This window comes from Ziziphus jujuba, chromosome 6 (assembly GCF_031755915.1).
Source record: "Ziziphus jujuba cultivar Dongzao chromosome 6, ASM3175591v1".
NCBI lineage: Eukaryota > Viridiplantae > Streptophyta > Magnoliopsida > Rosales > Rhamnaceae > Ziziphus > Ziziphus jujuba.
In genome coordinates, this window is record NC_083384.1 from 6,004,998 (window position 1) to 6,021,329 (window position 16,332).

At 39.6% G+C, this 16,332-nt stretch overlaps 1 protein-coding gene across 1 annotated transcript in view; it reads right to left on the bottom strand.

The window, feature by feature from the left end:
- LOC125418934 (SH3 domain-containing protein 1) overlaps positions 1-16,180 on the bottom strand; it is a 61,140-nt gene extending 44,960 nt beyond the window's left edge. The window contains 6 exon segments of the mRNA XM_060817821.1: positions 3,089-3,190; positions 4,032-4,180; positions 13,844-13,914; positions 14,067-14,183; positions 15,042-15,083; positions 16,134-16,180. Of these exon segments, the coding sequence (XP_060673804.1) occupies positions 3,089-3,190; positions 4,032-4,180; positions 13,844-13,914; positions 14,067-14,183; positions 15,042-15,083; positions 16,134-16,180 (528 nt within the window).
- Positions 16,181-16,332: the final 152 nt, after the last annotated feature.

The window sequence follows — 16,332 nt, forward strand, 5'->3', positions numbered from 1 at the left end:
AAAGCAGCCAGTGGTTGATGAGCTTAACAATCTCATCATGCTCATTTTGGAGGTCACCAAATCCATCTCTGAGTTGGAGAAGCTACGTAACAACTACACTAGTGCCAATGTACCAGGACTTCTACCAACCATCCAAAAGCATGTTTACGGGACTATTGCAAGTATTGTGGCTTGTGCAGCTCAGATTGCATTTCTCAAAACCAATGACTAAGATTTTTTTTTTTATTATTATTATTAGAAATTTGGATACAAACAAGAATCAGTTGTCCCATTAAATGTGTACGATTATTCATGGTTTGGATTTTTCAGGGGCCAAACACAGAATCTATCGCAATGGACTGAGTATCTCGCATCTGTACACGAAGATCTCGAAAAACATAGACGAATTTGCGAGCAACAAAGTAATTGATTGTTTTCAATTATATCCTATATATTTAAATAGTTAATTTATAATGCCAATTAACTATTTATAATTAGCTAGCACCTGATGAGGGAATTAAACAATCTGTTTCATCCTCTTTATGTTATATACATATAAAAAAAACAGAGCAAATAGAGGTGTACTGGAAACTCGTTAGCATATTGAGAAATCCATATCATGAATCTTCTCACGGGGTAGTGGACATTCTGAAGATGCTGATTTCTACGGAGAATGATCCACATCTTCTTCATATCAATGACGGTTCCACTACTGTCGTATGTTCCGTTTTCTTAAGAATATGGCATTTTCTGATCAACTTCTAAATGCGATTTTTAGTTACAAGTAATTGCTAACTTAGGATGATGATTTTGTTATCAAATTGGTAAATCAGGGAGCGAGTATCGACGTCCTCTCGAAGAAAGATGTGCTCTTGTAAATTTCAAGCTTAGACATTTCAAACGTGGACATTAAGAATCTTCAAAAGATTTATGAAGGAATCAAAGGCTACAAGCACTATAAGATGGTATGGATTCCAGTTGTGGAGCAGTGGACACCTGAACGACTCGATTTGTTTATCCAGTTGCGCGATCAAATGCCATGGTACACTGTACAAATGTTTTCATCACCCGTTGCAGGCATCAAGTTCATCAAGGAGGAGTGGCACTTCAACGGTAAACCTGTCGTCGTGTTGCTCAACCAACAAGGAGAGGTTGAAAACCCCAATGCACTCCCCTTGATCCGCCTTCGGGGAATGGACGCCTTTCCTTTCGCTAAGGCGGCCGAGGACGCCATACGCAATTTGGACAATTGGCTTCATCTAGTAGCAAATCACATCCATCTGAGCATGCAATCTTGGGTAAGTAGATATATTCATGCATGTCCTTGTGGAGACAGCCTATAGTAGCAATGTTCACATTGTTTCATTATGAGATTCAGGGTTTAATAACCCGAAGTAGAGATTCTCTCATTAGAGAAAAATCTTATATATCAAAACACACACACTCATATATATATATATATATATATATAAGGAGTTCAATACTAATTAATTTCTTATACAAATATATGTCAAACTAATCAAACTATCGTCAAGCAGATTGAAAAGGAAAAGTACATTTTCTTCTATGGAGGTACCGACCAACACTGGATCAAAAAGTTGCAAGGCTACATAAAAAGTATCGATCTTGGAAAATTTTTGAATGATGGAGGAGATGAAGGAAACAATACCATAGAGTCGGTTGAAGTCGGAGAGAGTGAGATACGGTTTTGGACCAACATAGAAAGCTTGCAGTTCATAAAGGAAGATTATGAGACACGCCGAGTACTCCAAAGGCTCATTTCCAATAAAACAGAGAATGGATGGGCTGTACTTGTTAAAGGTTCGACTGTGATAATCTCTGATCAGAGTGCGAAAATCTCGAGGGCCTTGAAGAAGCTGGTCATTAAACTTCAGAGCGAGGAGGAAAATAATTTTCATGAGGAAAATTTTGAAACTATATTCAAAGAGTACCACAAACAAGTGGCTGACATGTTTAGCCACTCTTGCCAGATTAATATTCCAAGCTCAGCTGCAAATATTATTCCAAAGAACATGAAATGCCTTGAATGCGGTCAAGTAATGGAGACATTCATCAGTTTTCGTTGCAACAAAAGTTTGACCACCAACACACAAAATTCATCTGCCGACTTTGTCAGGATCAAACCAAGGAATTTTAATGCTTGTTATCCTTCTTACCCTCGTTACCCTGCTTATCCTGCTTATCCTGCTTATCCTCGTTATCCTTGATCATGAGGAGAAATATTTTGCTGTGCCTGTCAGGTATTTCTTTGTGAATGGTATTTCTCTACCTAAAGTAGCTAGGCATGCCTTGCGGAGTAATTCGTCAGCAATGTGATCAAAATAATGGACTTTCTACAAATAAATGGTCATCTTGGCTACGATGGCTATATGTATGTGCCACGGGATTAGCGTGGAAGTGTGTTTCTTTTTGTTTTTTGTTTTTTGTTTTTTTATTTATTTTATTTTTTTATTTTTTTTATTTTGGGTCACGTTTGTTGTCATCGTATTTTCCTTTTGTGTCTTGGTTGGTCTTGTCTTCAGTATTTTACAGCTACGGCTGTATTGTTCTAGTACCTAAATTATTCTTGCTTTTCCAATAAAAATAATTCTTACCTCTTTCGCCTTTTTTTTTTTTTTTTTTTTTTTAAATTTACTTTGTTTGGTTTAAATATTTGTCTGTATGATGAAAAGGACATCTATGGTTTTCGTTGTTTCATTATATCCCTTATAAAAATATCTCTCAAAGTTTTATTTGCAATTGGCAAGGAAAACATGCCAATATATATATGTATATGGGGTATTCTGTTGGACAGAGAATAAGTAAAATTAGCATAGTAAGAAGCTTATGAAAAGTCATCTGCTGCTGCTGATCCTCAACTGACAACATAGCAGCAGTCGCTTCTCTTCCAAGTGCCACAGTAGAAGGTTTAAGATCAGCCAATCTTGCTTCAGCACTTTGAAGCTTCACAGCACTCTCTCCAGACATAGAAAGATCCCTAGATTTTGATCGACGCCTCAAATTTCAGTTACCTGATAACAAGATATTAACTATGAATATGCAGTTTTCTACACCACTATTTACTCCTAAACTTGAGATTAGTAATTACCTGAGCCTCCACCTCCTGACGGAGTTTATCATAACGGTGAGCCAAGTGACGAGCATCTTCCAAAGGAGCTCCATTTATTTGTGTCCGTAATGGCTCACAAACCTACAGATTTAAAACCTGTGGCACAATTAGAAACATAAAAAGAAACAGAGAAGATGAAACTTTAAAATAGTAGACAGTAATAAAATATATCCTACACTAATCACTTATTCCTTTTTAAAAACTAGTTTATCAAGTAGTTAGAATACATTCCTTACTGCAGTTAAAGAACAAAAGTATTCTAAGCATGGTTAAAATCACTAACGTCCTCAGCACTCAATACAAATGGCCTTTGATGGAAGTAGTCCATCAACAAATGTAACGTTTCACAGAAGTCGTTACAAGCCCTTTTTTACTTTTTTAAAACCCAAAAAGAAGGAAAAGGGAATAACATAACAAATAATTTGAAGTAGTACACATTCTGATGATATATAACACCAAGTATAATATTGGGATTGTTTCACCAGCAAAGCACAAAACTAGACTGAGAGAATCCTACGTTATATCCCTCCATCGTAGCATCTTTAATGACGAAAAATATAGCCGGATAGTAGAAAATGTAGCCACACAGACATCGAACATAAATGATAAGTCTCTGTTCCTACAACCTAATAGGCATAAATATTGTCTTTTCATCTTTACAAAACAAAAACTCTACTTTCTAGAGTTTCCCTGCCCTCCATTGAACCAAAAATTCCACTCCAAACTCTCGAGTCCAACACACAAACAAGTACAGGCTAAGAAACGCCCTAATTCAGAAATGCCAAAAGCAAATTTTGGCTCTTTTTTATATTTTTTTTCCCCTCAAAAATGCTAAAACACATTCAAGTCCTGTGTGCTTTTCAAGGATCATGTCGTGAGATTGCTAAAATGTTTTGCATGAATAACTCAGTGAAGAAATTACCTGATCACTGAGGGTCTTAAGAAGATCTTCCCTCTCCTTTTCAATTGAATTCTATGAGGTACCAAAGTTAATAGAAGCTCTTGCAAGAGGACCATGAGTGCTCTGATTCTCAGATCCATATTTACAGCAATCTTCAGCCAGCTTCCTCACTAAATTATTCAAGGTGTCAGGACCCGTCCAGAATTCCTCCTCCGAAACCCTAGACAGCCCTGATCCCAGGGAAATACCATCGAACCTTCCAACGGAAAATCCGGCAGCACCTCCCCTAAGGGATTTACTTACCACAAATTTACCTGCACTGAAAACACACTTCAAAAATATCCCCTTATTCCTCCCACAAACTACAAATTGGTTCCACAAATTTCAGCACTTCAAAACAAAAATACAGTAATCCAGTGCAAGATAAATACAACAAGAGTGAAAGAAATAGTACAACTGCAATAAAGAAGAACAGGGTACTTCACGAAGTAAAACAGCGATGAAGATCAAGTCCGCTCTGGATGAACACCGACAACCTGGTACCTAGAGGAACGGAATTTAAGAGTGTGAGATGCTAATCATCTCAGTGAGCGACCCTACTACTATACCATATAATATCACAGTAATAAGTATAAATAATAATTATTTGGAAATAATAATTTCTCTCAAAACCCTTACAATTCTCTCAGTTGGAAAGGTTCCCCTTTTAAAACATTTTCACAAAACCCTTTATTCATATTCCCCGAAAACCAAGACATCAAATAAATATCCGAACAGTAATAATTATATTTTTAATTCCAATACAGTTTCCAAACATTTTATTTTTAAAACACAGTTCTGAAAATCATTTGATGCACCCACTATATACCAGTGGCGCCAACAGTACCCAGCGTCCCAAGGTACCGCCAGACAGGAGGTTATAGAGAGAAACCGGCATACGGTCGCGTGGCGTCCCACAGCGCCGCTGCTAACCTGGTGTCCCGGCCAAAGGGGGGTGGCCGCCCTCTCCGATGGCATCCACAGGACACCCTCATAATATCAACTGCACGCTACTCACACCCACTTGCGCGCTAATCACAACCGTGTGCACACTAACCATATCACATATACCATATCACATAATCAGAACACCAGTACGTGCACGGTGCATCTAAAAATCATAAAATCCACAATTTAAATTATAAACAAATTTCACATTTTTCATAAACATAGCGGGCATAATCCATCCGCTTGAACCGGGAAATTCTCCACAATTTCCTTATAATTAATACCATAAATCCCATGATTTTCAAATCCACCAACTCCCAAATCCATCAATTCAAATATCCACATTTTTTCCAAGCATAAATAATTTCTCGAAATATCATAATCAAATCCCATAATATTTTATGGGCATATTTCATAAAAATTGAAATCACCAACATAACCAAATATTTTCCTTGAAATATTTGAAAATCGAATCGTGCCCAATTTACCATTAAAACCACACCAATTTCAAAATCCTCAAAACCATAAAATAATTCCACATGGCATAAATTGGTGAAATACACATTTTCTTAAATCCGATAAATTCACAAATAATTCCACAATAATTCAAATAAATATTTGGCACATAGAAATTAAATTCCAAATATTTAAATCACACATTATATATTCACCAATTAAATTCCCAAAATTAATTTGAAGGTGGGTCACTCACCTGGAGCACGCAATTAACCCATGATCCACTACGGGATCAATTCTACGACTCACCGGTGCTCCTAGAACAAAATTCACAGACAGTCAAATAAATTAATATTTTATTCGGGTAAATAATACCCGGTACCCGGGGGGTCAAAACACAAACGATATCTAGAATTTACGAGTTATATACCGAATCGAAGCTCGAGTGATGCTAATCACAGATCCGGTCTTAATTTTCGATGATCGTACCCGACGGGGTTTGAATTTCGTCGGGAAGCTTTCTGGGTTTCGGCTCCGCAATTCTCCCAAACCGTCGCGAATTGGCGGAAACGGAAGTCGGATTTGGGTTCAGGAGGTCGAACACTGCGGACTGGAGCTGGCCGGAATTTTCGGGTACTCGCCGGAACAGTATTTTCCGGCGGGCCGCCATGGTCACCGGCAACGGTCACGGGAACAGTATTTTCCGGCGGTGGCCGTTGGCTGTGAAATTTTGCAGATTTGTAGATCGTGAGGAGATCAATCCAACGGGACCGACGGTGAGCAAAACGGAGGTCGGACGGCGGAGAAATCATCGTTTGAAGATTTCCGACCCCTCGCCGGAAAACGCTCCGATCCCGGCGCATCGGTGGTCTAATGGCCGTGATTTTTGGTGGGTAGGCCGGACTTGAGGAGAGGATGATGGGTGTATGGCGCGTGTACTGTATATCGGCCGGAATAGTGCCGATTCGCGGTGGCCGGCGGTGGAGGGGGAAAAATCGCCGCCAAACTTCGGACGTCCGATCCGGGCGCGTCCGGCGGCCGTTCGCCGTGAAATTTGGAGGTTTTGCCAGAAATGAGGTGGGCAATCTGGCTGGCTGGCACATGTACAGTAACTAGGCCGGAAAACGTGAAAATGGCCGGCGGCCGGTGACTCTCTCTCTCTCTCTCCTCTCTCTTTCTCTCTCCTCTCTCTCTTTCTCTCTCTTCCCCGAGTGTTTTAACAAATAAAAACCCTGTATGATACTGTTTATGCCACGTGGACCAATCAGAAGCTGACACGTGGCATTTCACTGTTCACCGACCCAAAAACATTAAAATAATACGGTATCCCGTAAACTTCAAACGTCCATAACTTTTTAACCGGATGTCCGTTTTGAGCGTGCCGCTAGTCTGTGAACTCGTATCGACGAGCACTTCACAACCATGCATGAGTCAAAGCTCAATTCCCCATAAACAAAAAGTCAACTCTGGCACCCCTTGGACAGTTTGGACCGCAACTTGTTTCGTCCATAACTTTCAAACCGTAGCTCCGTTTTCGACGTGCTACCAGTCTACAAACGCGTGGCATCGTGCACTTCGCCACGGTACCCTAGTCAACTCAAAATTCTCACCGAGTCAAAAAGTCAACTTTTAACCCCTTTCGGTCAACGGTCAATGGTCAACCTCGGTCAACGTGCACGGATTCCGGTGCGATTTGGGACGGGGTGTTACAGCCTTCCCCCCTTACAAAAATTTCGTCCTCGAAATTTCCGCGCGTCACTGGAACAAACAAGGGTTCTGATCACGCACCTGCGCTTCGGGCTCCCATGTCGCTTCCTCGACTAAGTAGTTCCTTGCCAACCAATCCATGCCCAACACTACTTCAAGTCCGGATAGATCCAACAGGATCAGGTCTGCTTCCATCACTTGATCTGTGAAATCGTCGGGCGTAGTCCTGGCTCCCTGCTGCGTCATAGCAAACACCCGGCCTTGACTTGTCTGTTGGGGTCTCCTTCCTCTACCTCGACTCGATCCTGCAGACGGCTGGACTGATCCCGAAGAAACTCCTACTGGCTGACTCCCCTGGGAACTCTGTCCTGGAAATATCCCCGTATGCTGTGTCCGTCGACCTGCTTCTAGCACACTGCTGCTACCATAAGGGCAATCCCTCCTTATGTGGCCTGGCTGCCCACACCGAAAGCATAAACCATCCATCTGACACTGCCCAGAATGATTCCCCCTACAAAGTGGACAAATCCGCGGAGAACCAATGCGTGACTGCTGATACGAGCTTGCATCCACACTGATCGAATGGCGAGCTGGCTGGGGCATGAGATAACTATCTCTCCTCTGGAGTCTGCCTCGTGGGCTTAACCCATCACTGTCTGAGCCTGAGCTATGGCTCTTCTTAGCTGCCCCCTGTCGAGGTACTCCGCTATACGAACCTTCGAATGATCTGCGCCTCGCGGGTCTGTGTATCTCCTCCTGTCTCTCTAGCTCGAGCGCTGCATCCCTGGCGGACTGATAGGTGGGATGTACTGATCCAGAAAGGGTGTAGCTGATGCTCTCTTTCAATCCGTCTATGAACCTCACCTTCTTCGTGTGATCGTCGAGAATTAGGTGCATGTAGAATTCTGATAGTTCTCGGAATCTCCTCTCGTACTCTGTCACTGTCATGTTCCCCTGTCGTAGTTCTTCGAACTCTCTCCTTCTTGCTTCACGGTAGGCAGGTGGACAAAACTCAGTAGAGAAGGCCATCTTGAACTGATCCCACGTATGCCTTGCACGAACAACTGGGCTAACTTCTCAGGTGAAAAACGTTCTCGCACCGGTAGGAAGTGTGCCGACTTGGTGAGACGATCAATGATTACCCAAATGCCGTCGTACCTTCTAGGTGTGGAAGGAAGCTTGAATACGAAGTCCATGTTGAGTTCTTCCCACTTCCACACGGGAATCGGTAAAGGTTGGAGTAGTCCCGAAGGCTTCTGTCTTTCTGCTTTCACTTGTTGACAAATCAAACACTTTGATACGAAGTCTGCCACTTCTCTCTTCATACCAATCCACCAATAATACTTAACAAGCGTCCGGTACATCTTGGTACTCCCAGGATGCATCGCATACATCGAGCTGTGCGCCTCCTCTAAAATCTCCTTCTTGAGTCCTGGAATATCCGGAACACAAAGTCGTCCTTTATACACGAGGGCTCCATCCCTCCTTATGGAAAATTCCGAATCAAGACCTTCTTGTACCTTGCCCTTAATTGTCCTCAACTTAGGATCTTCCATTTGGGTCTCTACTATACGATCCACCAACACCGGTCGTACCTGGAAGCTAGCCATGAGAACTCCTGAAGGATGCATATGCATTAACACCCCCATCTTCTTCAACTCCACCATGAGAGGTAGTTGGATGACTTGGATGTGAGCAAGGGATCCAGTAGCCTTCCTACTCAAAGCATCTGCCACTACATTCGCCTAATAGTGACTTTAACTTCCCTCTTGTGCAACTTTCCTTCTCATGCCCACTAATTAAGGATAGTCAAATTGGTCCACGAGAACACGATCTGCAAGTCTTGGTCATAGTCGAACGCTAACCATAAGGTGCTTCTAAAGCATGCATCCTTAAACCAACAACCAACTCTCGTGACTCGATCAGCACTTTAAAAGGTTAGATTAGAACTTAAGTCTAATTTCCTCAAATACTGGTATCACCAAGTTAAGGTTGAGATTAATTCACTTGTCTTCGATTACCCTCCTAGTACTTACAATTATAAAACCCTTGCTCCTCATTGATTAACCAATAGTCTTAACCTCGACAAACATCAATCTTTCTTTTAACTAAATTCATCAAGGTCATGAATAAAATTCTCAACATCCAAATACCATTCTTGAAAACCCTAAGTTTCCCTCATTTCAAATAAATTCCATGAATCCACACCTCAAGCAATAAGGAATTTAAATCCTAATTCTAGCATCACCACCAATACTATGAACAAATCACTAGATCCTTAACCCATAAAAGTATTCCACACTTCTTAAATTCTAACTACGTCCCAAAAATCATACTCCTTATCATTGTAAATTATCACCAACAATATCAACCACCTTGAATCGATAAAGCACCACCAATACGAACCTTAAATCTCCAAGGAAATAAGATATCAAGATCTTAGCTTCTAGAATGAAAAATAACCATGCTTAAACATCCAACCATGCCTAAGGAATCATCCTCATCTCATTAACCTCATCAACCACCAAGTAGAACTTTAGTCGCTATCCGGAGCTTGCTTGATTCTCTAAACGCTGTCGTACCTTCTCTTTGTGAATGATAGTTTAAGCACGAAATCCATATTTACATCTCCCTACTTTTACTTATCGGTGACCTAAGTACCTTTATTCGGATCTTGCAACTTCCTTTATCGTGCCAAACCACCATGTCATCCAGTGAGCATTCCATACGTCTTGGTACCCTTGGGGTGTATCGCATACTTTGAATCGCGTGCTTCCTTTAAGATCTCCTTTTTGAACTCAACGATACCCTGCTTTGGATTCTCGACTGGCGATACTTAACCCTTAAGTCGCTCTTGGAAAAACCATAACATAAAACAAATAATAAAATATATTTTTCAAATATACCTAACTTGCATAGGCAATTGTTAAAACTCCACATTAAAAATCATATCTTAAAATCCATAGCATAAAATAAAATATGCACGCTTGTAATGGAGGTACGTACGACACCTTCTACATGTTACGTAATCCATGATTCCAACTGTCGCCGACACTCTGCTACCAATACAAACCAGGGTGGTTGCCTATATTGGCCGTCCAATTCCCCGGGCTCGTAGGCAACATGATCATGGGGCTAGCTCTACATGGACCACATTGGTTCGCCGCCTCCATATGGTGCAGTATAATATCAAACAATATAACATACAGATACATGTATGAACACAAACCAAAAATACTTGAATAAAACACCTTGAAAAGCATTTAAATTTTGATAATCGATCGGGAAAATATTTTGACGCCTTGAAATCGATCGACACACATCCTTAGGCAATCATCCTTCTTCTCCATGAACGAAACGGATACCATTCACGATGATAAGCTTGACCTTCAAAAAGAAAAGGCATCCTCGACCATCGACTAGGCCATAGGAATTTCCCGTTAGGCTAGATGATCCTAATTGACACCCTCGAAGATTAGAGTTATTCAAACTCGGGCAACGAATTTACTTCGAGACAAACAGAAAGAACGCTTTCACACGGGTAAAACGAGAAATTAAACACGGATAGGATGCACAACAATGCACAGTCCTTTAGGAATACTAGAACCTAGAGCTCTGATACCAACTGTCAGGACCCGTCCAGAATTCCTCCTCCGAAACCCTAGACAGCCCTGATCCCAGGGAAATACCACCGAACCTTCCAACGGAAAATCCGGCAGCACCTCCCCTAAGGGATTTACTTACCACAAATTTACCTGCACTGAAAACACACTTCAAAAATATCCCCTTATTCCTCCCACAAACTACAAATTGGTTCCACAAATTTCAGCACTTCAAAACAAAAATACAGTAATCCAGTGCAAGATAAATACAACAAGAGTGAAAGAAATAGTACAACTGCAATAAAGAAGAACAGGGTACTTCACGAAGTAAAACAGCGATGAAGATCAAGTCCGCTCTGGATGAACACCGACAACCTGGTACCTAGAGGAACGGAATTTAAGAGTGTGAGATGCTAATCATCTCAGTGAGCGACCCTACTACTATACCATATAATATCACAGTAATAAGTATAAATAATAATTATTTGGAAATAATAATTTCTCTCAAAACCCTTACAATTCTCTCAGTTGGAAAGGTTCCCCTTTTAAAATATTTTCACAAAACCCTTTATTCATATTCCCCGAAAACCAAGACATCAAATAAATATCCGAACAGTAATAATTATATTTTTAATTCCAATACAGTTTCCAAACATTTTATTTTTAAAACACAGTTCTGAAAATCATTTGATGCACCCACTATATACCAGTGGCGCCAACAGTACCCAGCGTCCCAAGGTACCGCCAGACAGGAGGTTATAGAGAGAAACCGGCATACGGTCGCGTGGCGTCCCACAGCGCCGCTGCTAACCTGGTGTCCCGGCCAAAGGGGGGTGGCCGCCCTCTCCGATGGCATCCACAGGACACCCTCATAATATCAACTGCACGCTACTCACACCCACCTGCGCGCTAATCACAACCGTGTGCACAATAACCATATCACATATACCATATCACATAATCAGAACACCAGTACGTGCACGGTGCATCTAAAAATCATAAAATCCACAATTTAAATTATAAACAAATTTCACATTTTTCATAAACATAGCGGGCATAATCCATCCGCTTGAACCGGGAAATTCTCCACAATTTCCTTATAATTAATACCATAAATCCCATGATTTTCAAATCCACCAACTCCCAAATCCATCAATTCAAATATCCACATTTTTTCCAAGCATAAATAATTTCTCGAAATATCATAATCAAATCCCATAATATTTTATGGGCATATTTCATAAAAATTGAAATCACCAACATAACCAAATATTTTCCTTGAAATATTTGAAAATCGAATCGTGCCCAATTTACCATTAAAACCACACCAATTTCAAAATCCTCAAAACCATAAAATAATTCCACATGGCATAAATTGGTGAAATACACATTTTCTTAAATCCGATAAATTCACAAATAATTCCACAATAATTCAAATAAATATTTGGCACATAGAAATTAAATTCCAAATATTTAAATCACACATTATATATTCACCAATTAAATTCCCAAAATTAATTTGAAGGTGGGTCACTCACCTGGAGCACGCAATTAACCCATGATCCACTACGGGATCAATTCTACGACTCACCGGTGCTCCTAGAACAAAATTCACAGACAGTCAAATAAATTAATATTTTATTCGGGTAAATAATACCCGGTACCCGGGGGGTCAAAACACAAACGATATCTAGAATTTACGAGTTATATACCGAATCGAAGCTCGAGTGATGCTAATCACAGATCCGGTCTTAATTTTCGATGATCGTACCCGACGGGGTTTGAATTTCGTCGGGAAGCTTTCCGGGTTTCGGCTCCGCAATTCTCCCAAACCGTCGCGAATTGGCGGAAACGGAAGTCGGATTTGGGTTCAGGAGGTCGAACACTGCGGACTGGAGCTGGCCGGAATTTTCGGGTACTCGCCGGAACAGTATTTTCCGGCGGGCCGCCACGGTCACCGGCAACGGTCACCGGAACAGTATTTTCCGGCGGTGCCGTTGGCTGTGAAATTTTGTAGATTTGTAGATCGTGAGGAGATCAATCCAACGGGACCGACGGTGAGCAAAACGGAGGTCGGACGGCGGAGAAATCACCGTTTGAAGATTTCCGACCCCTCGCCGGAAAACGCTCCGATCCCGGCGCGTCGGTGGTCCGATGGCCGTGATTTTTGGTGGGTAGGCCAGACATGAGGAGAGGATGATGGGTGTATGGTGCGTGTACTGTATATTGGCCGGAATAGTGCCGATTCGCGGTGGCCGGCGGTGGAGGGGGAAAAATCGCCGCCAAACTTCGGACGTCCGATCCGGGCGTGTCCGGTGGCCGTTCGCCGTGAAATTTGGAGGTTTTGCCGGAAATGAGGTGGGCAATCTGGCTGGCTGGTGCGTGTACAGTAAATAGGCCGGAAAACGTGAAAATGGCCGGCGGCCGGTGACTCTCTCTCTCTCTCCTCTCTCTTTCTCTCTCCTCTCTCTCTTTCTCTCTCTTCTCTCTCTTTCTCTCTCTTCCCCGAGTGTTTTAACAAATAAAAACCCTGTATGATACTGTTCATGCCACGTGGACCAATCAGAAGCTGACACGTGGCATTTCACTGTTCACCGACCCAAAAACATTAAAATAATACGGTATCCCGTAAACTTCAAACGTCCATAACTTTTTAACCGGATGTCCGTTTTGAGCGTGCCGCTAGTCTGTGAACTCGTATCGACGAGCACTTCACAACCATGCATGAGTCAAAGCTCAATTCCCCATAAACAAAAAGTCAACTCTGGCACCCCTTGGACAGTTTGGACCGCAACTTGTTTCGTCCATAACTTTCAAACCGTAGCTCCGTTTTCGACGTGCTACCAGTCTACGAACGCGTGGCATCGTGCACTTCGCCACGGTACCCTAGTCAACTCAAAATTCTCACCGAGTCAAAAAGTCAACTTTTAACCCCTTTCGGTCAACGGTCAATGGTCAACCTCGGTCAACGTGCACGGATTCCGGTGCGATTTGGGACGGGGTGTTACACAAGGTGGAATTTATATGCTGGCCTTGTAAAAGGAACACAATAAGCAGATTAAAAAAAAAAAAAATTCTAACCTTTCTTCATTTGCTTGCCGCTTGTAGAAATGAATTTTTCAACTCCACGAACAATGTTTGGCTGAAAGTGCCGCACAACATTATCTATCATTAGATTTTAGTCAGATAACCATCGTTCCATATTACCATATGGTACATTGCAAAACATTCTCAAGATTAAAAATGCTGAAATATAGTTAATATTAACTAACAATCTAACATCATAAAGCTTGGGAACTACACCTTAGCTTCCCTTGTAGATTTGTACAAATTTTGAAGTTGTTGGTGGCACAAAATTTCAGCTACATCAACCATAACAACATCATTATCTAAGCTTCCCAATCGTCTCAATACTGCCTGCAAAACAATGAACATCGAAATCAAATTCAAAACTTGATGCCCAAAGTTCGCATTTGGCATGCCATATTAGACGGTATAAGGATTCTGGACACTTCTGATACTTTTTATCATACCAAATGCATGAGTGTTTGGTATGACAAAAAGTATGCATTAGCTAATAGACCCAACTCATTTAAACCCCAATCGATATAATAACAGTAATTTATTATTAATTCATACGATGGTAAAAGAAAGGCTAAGGATCAGATCAAAATGCATATATCTGGCAAACAATCTAGTAGTTACAAATAACCCCTCAAAGTATCATACATTTCCCCATTCTGTAATGTAAAATTTCTTTATGACAATATCCGAACTTACATTTAAAAGAATATATATATATATATATATAAACAGAGAAGAAAATATAAGTAATAGGGGTCGCAATTGACAAAAAAATAAAAAAGAAAGCACATAAAGATCCCAAATTAACAAGAATTTTACTGTTAAATATTAAGAAAAAAGCATTTCAGAAAGTGATCAAAAAACAATATTCCAACAACCATTTCAATAAACGATCAAAATCCTTCATTAACCAAAATATGAAGAAACTAAAATCAAAGAGTCAAAAAATAAAAAATAAAAAAAAAGAAATAAAAAACCGATTACTCAACTGTAAGAAGTCATAAAGCTAAGATATTTCTTACTAGAACATATTTAAAAAATTAATAAGCAAGCAATAAAAGTTGTGGCTTTACAAAGCTCAAGAATTAGGTAAAGCTTAGAAAAAGCTTTATTCACTTCGGAAAGCGAGGAAAAAAAAGTCTAGAAACAGAAAAATCAGAAATGAAAATAGAAAATAGAATCAGCAGCACTTTTTTGTTGCTTTGCCACTTGGTCCCTGAGCTTGCTGGCTGAGAGACTTTTATGATGTGGTGTTCAATTTAATATCGTCTTAATGTAGATTATGAGATGATTCAAATTTGATAATAATCATTTTTATAACGTCAAAGTTTTTTTATAGTGGTTATTTTCAAGGTTCAAAAGAGTAGTTTTTTGAAAAGCTATGAATAAAAAACTCATACCGAATGCAGTGGAATATTACAGAAATATTATTATAACCTAATTAATAATGCTAGAATAACCAAAATATTCACCAAATTTATTTACGAAATGATATAATGGATGATGTGGTAATATTTATATGGTTTGTCTTTTTTTTTAACTTAGAAAAATCATGTTTGTCATCAGTGGTGACTGTTACCACCTTACATAGCAGTGGATCCCATATATATATAAGTAAAAACAATCTAAATGGAAGTGGGTCCCATATATATATAAAAACCACATAAATATTGGATCCACTTTCATATAGATGGTAACAGTCACTACTTGTAACATATAGTGATACTCTTAACTTAGTCATTTAAATATTTACTTTTTCATATTTAAATTATACGAATATGCCAATCAACATTAATATCTTTAATATCTATAATTTGTTAAATAAATTTAGTAACATAATTCTTTAACTGAATAAATATAACTAAATATAAACTAATCAAATAATAACACATCATTCATTGGTAAACATCTTGATCTTATTAGGCTTCTTGGTACCCCTGGCATTAATCTTATACAAGTAGTTAAGAAATTAAGATAAGTATATTTTATTCCTCTAAACTACACTATTTCTTACACTATCCCCGTACACAAAACTCTCAACATTCATTATTTCAGCTATTATTTTCCTACCAGTTAAATCCAATCATGCAGTTTCACCAATGAATTTGTTGAAATCAAACCTACATAATTCATTTAACTTTGTTTTATAAACTGTTTGATTTTATTTTATTTTACTCTTGGACAATATTTATGATTAGTTTTGTCAAATTTATAACAGATAATTGTATTATTGATTGGAATAAACTCGCTAAGCAATAATTGGAATTTATTTGATCACTTGAATCACTCTTTAACCTCAAAATCATCATGGTTTTCATGGTAAGGTGAATCCATGTTCTTAACATATCAAAACTCACTTTTTAATAACATATAATTATAATATATACGATGTAAAATTCATTCCATATAAACATATACATATAATATTATTTATTGAACAAAATCTTTGAGAAGTCCTCTAAGATACATGAAAGCTACATCAACAT